The sequence below is a fragment of the Nansenia antarctica genome (genome assembly GCF_963989245.1).
Source record: "Nansenia antarctica genome assembly, chromosome: 14".
In the NCBI taxonomy this organism is placed as follows: domain Eukaryota; kingdom Metazoa; phylum Chordata; class Actinopteri; order Argentiniformes; family Microstomatidae; genus Nansenia; species Nansenia antarctica.
The window spans coordinates 2,384,431-2,391,930 of NC_137684.1; the positions used below are offsets into that span (position 1 = coordinate 2,384,431).

Genomic DNA, 7,500 nt, shown 5'->3' on the forward strand with positions numbered 1-7,500 from the left:
AATAGTAGCCAGTGGTCACGTGCATGACCAGGGCTCGATAGTGCGACTGTTTTGGTCGCATTTGCGAGTGAATATATTTCTGTGCGACTTGGAAATACATTCAATCGCACCAGTGCGACTACTGCTGAACTACTGTCATGCGCAGTCAAACTTATGTGTATAAGCGATGAGGGAATGAAAACAGTGAACAGAAACGCGTGTCGCAGAAATGCTTCACGCGAGTCCTACTGTACAGTATATGCGCTTAAAATGCGCATAATGGATGCAGCTCTCATAGTTCGTAGCGCTGTGTGCTTCCGGTTTCATTACAAAGAGGTTAACCCTATATGTGCCTGACGTCTAACAACATTCAAATGACTCTAACTTCATATTTTTTCGGATTTCAATGTATGACACATCATTTGAAAGCTTATGATCCGTAGTTCCAATCCACAACACGTCGCATTTGTTGCTTTAATAAAGGCTGGCAGTCTTTAATTTAACTGTTGTTGGTGTGGACTATATACTGGGGAGGTATTTGTTATTATTCAGGGGTCAAAAAATGTATACAAATATCGGATCGGTATCGGTATCGCAGATACCCGAAGCCCAGGTATCGGTAGTGAAAAAGTAGGATCGGGACATCCCTAATAATAGACCCAATCCATACGGAGGCTGAGAGGGGGGACCTACCATCGTCATCGTGTACAGCTGCTTGAGGGAGTTCATCGTCCTGAGAAGGATGACCACAATACCGCCTCCTTCCACTGTCTCCACGGTTCTTGCCAGGAGGTTGGGAGTGAGACCTTCAAAGTCCTTTGTGAGAGGGAGAGCGGTTGAATGAATGAATGAATGGATCTTTATTTCGAACATGATTTAAAAATAATAATAATAATAAAAAACAAATAACTAATAACGAAAAGTTCAGGTATCACTGTTCGAAAGGGAGTAGGATGAAGCCTAAGCTTAACATGTCCTAACCCTATCCGTCACTTCCTGGTTGAAACAAAATGGGACTAAGTTAAGATCTGGATAGCTGAATGTGACAGTCACGCTACTGTCGACCTGCTGTCAGCAACACTCACCTGTAGGACGCACATGCCGTAGGTGTTCCCCAGGATCTTGTGTGTCTCGTTGTAGTAGCAGTAACGGATGTTGGTGGCAGCGACGAAGAGCTCGAAGGGGTCGTCCTGCTTCAGGTTCAGAGTGCCTGTGCTGATCTTCTTCTGGAGCTGCCGCATGCGCTTCTTGCGGTTACTGAGGAGTCACAAGTCAGACAGAATTAACCAACTCATCCAACCAATCAAATCTCTCCAATAACCAGGCCTCTAAAGGGAGGCCCAACCCTGCAATGATGGAAACAATGAAAGTACAGATGTGTTCGGGTCATTTACCTGCTAAAGCCCAGCTCTTTTTTGTAGCACCAGAGAACAGAGGGTCGGGCTTTGACTGAGGCTTTGGAAAGCATGTGATGCAGGATGACAACCTGGAGGCAAGTGTAAGACGGAACACAGGGTCACAGAGGGAATAAGGACAATGCTGGAGAGTCTGTCTTAGGGTCTTATTATGGGCTTGTGTCTTCGTGAGAAAGCGAGTAGGGTTTTTACCTGGTCTCTCCCGTGATCTCCAACAACCACAAACATGGTGCGATGCTTCTCAGACACCCCATTCTCTATCTGGACACGGATACGGTTGTCCACCTTCTTTCGAAACGTGGCCATGGTCCCTGTTCATAGGATCGGGACGAATGAGTTAAATGTTGCATCACGCATGGCTGTGAAGTTGAACCAGGGGTGGACTGTAGCTGGATAGTTGTCATAACAAACCGGCCAAACCATCAGCAGGACCATGTCCGCAAGGACAAACAGACTGAAGCTCAGCTTCTACCCCAGGGCCATTCAGGCCCTGAACACAGCAAAGACCAAGGTTCTAGGCCCTGGACAATCTGGACAATCTAGACAATTTGATGGCAGCTACTAGATTGTAATCATAAGTGCAATATTGAAACACAACTGTGAACATTTCAAACCTGCAAACTGCGACACTTTAAATGAATGTGCAATATAACACTATGTGCAATATGACAACCCTCGGGTACATAAGGTTCAGATACAGGAAATGTTAGGATATTTATAGCATAGCATAGAGTACAGCACAGTGTTTTATTGTATAGTATACTATAGTAGTATAGTATAGTGGATAGTGTATATAGCCTTTATTTATGTAAACCAGCTCTTTTCCCTTCTTGTTTTTAGTAAAAAAAAAAAAAAATTCTAGCACCAGGGGAGCCCCCCCTCCTAAATGTCGTTGTATGGTACCTGTACTGTATTAATGACAATAAAGACCATTCATTCATTCATTCATTCATTTCAGGCTCATGCTTAGCTAGTTGTCTCTCTCATTCATGCAAGGCACTGATAACTTGGTGGGAAACAGTAACAAGCTAAGTCATCTGACACCAACTGTTTACTACCGGTCATTGTGTTTTATATGATCGCTCTTACCTCGAGGTTAGAAAGTCAACCGATATGTGATCCTCATCAAACGAGACAGAATAATGTGATATGAAGACAAGCTCAGGTGGTTCAGACGCCAGCCATCATGCTGCTGAGACACTCACGTGGGGACGGAAGGACCCCGACACGTGACGATAGAAATTACGCGACGCAAATACACTGGCTGTCCAACTTAAATGCCTGAATTAAACTAAATGTAAACACAACGAAATGACCACACTCAAATGCGGTTTATAATATATACAGCTCTGGAAAAAAAAAACATTATGAGACCACTCCAAATGTTTCTTCAATCAGGATCTCTAAGTGTATGGCGGCCATTCCATTCCAGTGTCTGTTGAATTGAACACAGGCACACCTCATTGTACTTTAGTACAAGTAAGTTAGTGTTATTAGTAAGGTACTGATGAGATGGGTCACCCGAACCGAACCTTCAGCCCCTTTCACACATACGAGCCTTCCCAGTAGATTCCATGCAATTTCATGGTCGGCTTCAGTGTGAACGCGACTGACCAGGGAAATCCGACCAGGCAATTACCCGGGTCACGACCATGACGTCACGACCAGGGATTTACCATGGAATTGACAGGGAAGCCTTATTCGGTTGTCAAGTCTGACGTCAGTTGTTTTACAACTCTGTCCAGCATTGTCCACTGGTCGGGTTGATTCTGGATGTAACTGGTTGTTATTCTGACTCATATAAGATTTATTTATTTACTTCTGTAAGGTCTCTATAATCCCTGCTTCACTCATTTCCACAGAATGTATCTTTGTAGAACAAAATGGCAAAGAGTATTTATGTGTTTATGAGTAAATCTGTTTATTTCATTGCATTTTAATTGGGACAGAACATGCAGATGAGGTCAGCAGTGACAGTATGTAAGCTACTCTGGAACACAGGTTAGTTAGGGTTAGGGCTAGACTGGAACACAGGTTAGTTAGGGTTAGGGCTAGACTGGAACACAGGTTAGTTAGGGTTAGGGTTAGACGTGGGACACAGGTCTGTAAGCTACTCTATAGTGATGAAGGAACATGAATCACCTCAGAGTGCAACAGGATTCGTTGTTTGAAACTATTTCAGAATTCATTGGACAATTCATGTATGAATAAAAACCTATATATATATTTTTTGGTCTAGGTACAACAAAAGTAGGGATTCACTGAATCAACAAACATTCAAACATTCTTTGTCTTTTCTAGGCAAAATGGAAAGGTTATTTGCTACTTCAGTTAATGTAAAATAAAAGTCTTCCTATGAATAAAAAATACAGCAACCATAAAACCTGGTGATATATTCTGGCGTAACAGCCGTTGTTTGAAACTATTTCAGAATTCATTGGACAATTCATGTATGAATAAAAACATATATTTCTTTTTTTGGTCTAGGTACTACAAAAGTAGGGATTCACTGAATCAACAAACATTCTTTGTCAGGGCTAGGCCCAGGGTCAGGGCTAGGCCCAGGGTCAGGGTCAGGGCTAGGGTCAGGGGCTAGGGTCAGGGCTAGGGTCAGGTTTAGGCCCAGGGTCAGGGCTAGGGTCAGGGGCTACGGTCAGGGCTAGGCCTAGGGTCAGGGGTTAGACACTAGGTTCAGGGGCTAGGCCCAGGGCTAGGGTCAGGGGCTACAGTCAGGGCTAGGGTCAGGGGCTAGGCCCAGGGTCAGGGCTAGGGTCAGGGCTAGGGTCAGGGGCTAGGCCCAGGGGCCAGGGCTAGGCCCAGGGTCAGGGCTAGGGTCAGGGCTAGGCCTAGGGTCAGGGGCTAGGGTCGGGGCTAGGGTCAGGGGCTAGGGTCAGGGCTAGGCCCAGGGACTAGGGTCAGGGGCTAGGGTCAGGGCTAGGCCCAGGGTCAAGGGTCAGGGCTAGGGTCAGGGCTAGGCCCAGGGTCAGGGGCTAGGGTCAGGGGCTAGGACACGTCTGTGTGACCCTAGAGCATTCTCATGAGGCGAACGACGTCCTGGTTCTTCTCGTCCCTGACCCTCGGTATCCTGGCGGCCGGCTCGGGGGCGGGGCTGTCCACGACCCTCTCCAGGGAGCACACGTCCAGGGCGGGGGGCGACCCTAAGGGGCGACCCCTCCCCGCCCTCTCTGGAGAACATGTAGTCCTTGTTGAGGGCGGAGAAGGCGGAGTCGTAGACGCTCATCCGCGGGGCCATGGGGTTGGCGTAGTCGGCGGGCGGGTAGGGGTAGGAGCCCAGGGCGTACGGGCACGGGCACGGGCTGGAACACACCAGGAAGACACCCTGTCACCTGACCAACTGACACCAATTTAATTAATTCACCAACTGCCGGAGAAGAATTCCTGAACACTCACCACCTAGAGTGCCGAGGGTTCTGTGAGGTATTTACCTAGCAACAATACTCTGATTGGCTCGCATAAAAATGTGAATAAAGTCGCCCCTCGGCACTCTAGAATGTTGCCCGCTCGGGCGACTTCCTTCACCCTCGGCACTGAAGGAGTTAAAACGACACCGGAACGACATCAGAAAAACAAAACAGCCAAACAGGAAGCGGAGAGGACGGGCCTGCTCACCTCTGGTTGTAGTACTGGGACCCAGGCAGGAAGTAGGGGGGGAAGGGGTAGAGGGGGGCGCTGGGGTAGAGGTCTGCGGGGTGGGGCATGGAGGGCAGAGGGTACAGGAGGCCGGGGGGGGGAAGGGCCATGCCAGGGGGGGGGGCGGGGCCCTCTAGGGCGGCGCTGTAGTACGTCTGCTGCTCCCAGGGTCTCTGGAAGGGCTTGGGGGGGGCGTCCCCCACCCCCCCGGGATCCCCGGGACGAACCCCCAGACACGCACCCCGCAGCTGGGGCTGGAGCCCCGGGCACAGACCCCCCAGCTGGGGCTGGACAACCAGGCACGGACCCCCCAGGTGGGGGTGCTGCACGGCATTCTGGGGGAACGCAGGGACGGGGCCGCTGGCCAGAGGGAAGGCGGAAGCCGTGGTCGCCTTGACAACATGCTCCCCAGGACCTGCCACACACACACACACACACACACACACACACACACACACACACGGCAACCATTCAAGCACATACTAGACACACGCCATGATACTGTTTATATGTGTCTACTTCACTCCTCTGTCTAGGAGAGTGTTATCTGTCTCTGAGTCTAGGAGAGTGTTATCTGTCTCTGTGTGTCTAGGAGAGTGTTATCTGTCTCTGTGTGTCTAGGAGAGTGTTATCTGTCTCTGAGTCTAGGAGAGTGTTATCTGTCTCTGTGTGTCTAGGAGAGTGTTATCTGTCTCTGAGTCTAGGAGAGTGTTATCTGTCTCTGAGTCTAGGAGAGTGTTATCTGTCTCTGTGTGTCTAGGAGAGTGTTATCTGTCTCTGAGTCTAGGAGAGTGTTATCTGTCTCTGAGTCTAGGAGAGTGTTATCTGTCTGTGTGTCTGACCTGTGCTGTGTGTCTGACCTGTGCTGTGTGTCTGACCTGTGCTGTCTGTCTGACCTGTGCTGTCTGTCTGACCTGTGCTGTCTGTCTGACCTGTGCTGTCTGTCTGACCTGGGGGGCGGGGGTACGGAGCTGGGCGCCCGGGGGAGATCCTGGGGTAGGAGGAGGGGCCAGGGGCGGCCCTCCCTGCGTAGGGGGCGGGGCCAGGGTAGGAGGAGGGGCCGAGGGCGGGGCCAGGGTAGGAGGAGGGGCCGAGGGCGGGGCCAGGGTAGGAGGTGAGGCTCTCCAGGGAGGGGTACACCCTCCTCTTCCCCAGCCGCGGCTGGTAGATCCACCCTGGGGGGGGGCAGGGGGGAGGGGTCAGACAGGGGTCAGGCAGGGGTCACGTCTTTGACATGAACCCTTTGGAAATCCAGTACATTTGTGTACAGTTGTGAATCAACTACCTAACAGTCGTATCATCAGTAAAAACCTTCCATGAGAACTTCACTCTTACTCTCACTGGTGTTTATTCAGCCTCTCCTGTGTGTGTGTGCGTGTGTGTGTGTGTGTGTGTGTGTGTGTGTGTGTGTCAGCCCTACCGGGGTGCTCCAGTCTGTGCTGGACTTTGAGCCTGCGAGCCTCCAGGTAGTAGGGCTCCTTCTGGGCTTCAGCCAGGAGGCTCCACTCCAGGCCCAGCTGCACGCTGATGTCTGCGTTGCTGGCCGCGGGGTTGGCCTGGGACAGGACCGAGCGGTGGATCCTCGCCCACACCATGAAGGCATTCATGGGCCTCTTGATGTAGCCGTTCCTGCCCTGGCTCTGAGGTACCTCCTGCACCACTAGGGGGCGCATGGGACACAGGTTAGTTAGGGTTAGACGTGGGACACAGGTTAGTTAGGGTTAGACGTGGAACACAGCTTAGTTAGGGTTAGATGTGGGACACAGGTTAGTTAGGGTAAGACGTGGGACACAGGTTAGTTAGGGTTAGGGTTAGACGTGGAACACAGGTTAGTTAGGGTTAGGGTTAGACGTGGGACACAGGTTAGTTAGGGTTAGACGTGGGACACAGGTTAGTTAGGGTTAGACGTGGGACACAGGTTAGTTAGGGTTAGACGTGGAACACAGGTTAGTTAGGGTTAGACGTGGAACACAGGTTAGTTAGGGTTAGGGTTAGACGTGGGACACAGGTTAGTTAGGGTTAGGGTTAGATGTGAGACACAGGTTAGTTAGGGTTAGATGTGGAACACAGGTTAGTTAGGGTTAGATGCGGAACACAGGTTAGTTAGGGTTAGACGTGGGACACAGGTTAGTTAGGGTTAGACGTGGGACACAGGTTAGTTAGGGTTAGGGTTAGATGTGAGACACAGGTTAGTTAGGGTTAGGGTTAGACGTGGGACACAGGTTAGTTAGGGTTAGACGTGGGACACAGGTTAGTTAGGGTAAGACGTGGGACACAGGTTAGTTAGGGTTAGGGTTAGACGTGGGACACAGGTTAGTTAGGGTTAGACGTGGGACACAGGTTAGTTAGGGTTAGACGTGGAACACAGGTTAGTTAGGGTTAGATGTGGAACACAGGTTAGTTAGGGTTAGATGTGGAACACAGGTTAGTAAGGGTTAGACGTGAGACACAGGTT

General features: G+C 50.2%; 1 protein-coding gene across 1 annotated transcript in view; it reads right to left on the reverse strand.

Moving 5' to 3' along the window:
- The window catches only part of nat10 (N-acetyltransferase 10), a 19,421-nt gene extending 16,840 nt beyond the window's left edge, over window positions 1-2,581 (reverse strand). Inside the window, exons 1-5 of the mRNA XM_080545028.1 lie at window positions 2,484-2,581; window positions 1,587-1,705; window positions 1,374-1,465; window positions 1,065-1,236; window positions 673-795 (exon numbers count right to left, since the gene is read on the reverse strand). Coding sequence (XP_080401154.1) covers window positions 673-795; window positions 1,065-1,236; window positions 1,374-1,465; window positions 1,587-1,700 — 501 coding nt within the window. The 5' untranslated portion in view covers window positions 1,701-1,705; window positions 2,484-2,581. The remainder of the gene's footprint in view (window positions 1-672; window positions 796-1,064; window positions 1,237-1,373; window positions 1,466-1,586; window positions 1,706-2,483) is intronic.
- Between the last annotated feature and the right edge of the window lie 4,919 nt (window positions 2,582-7,500).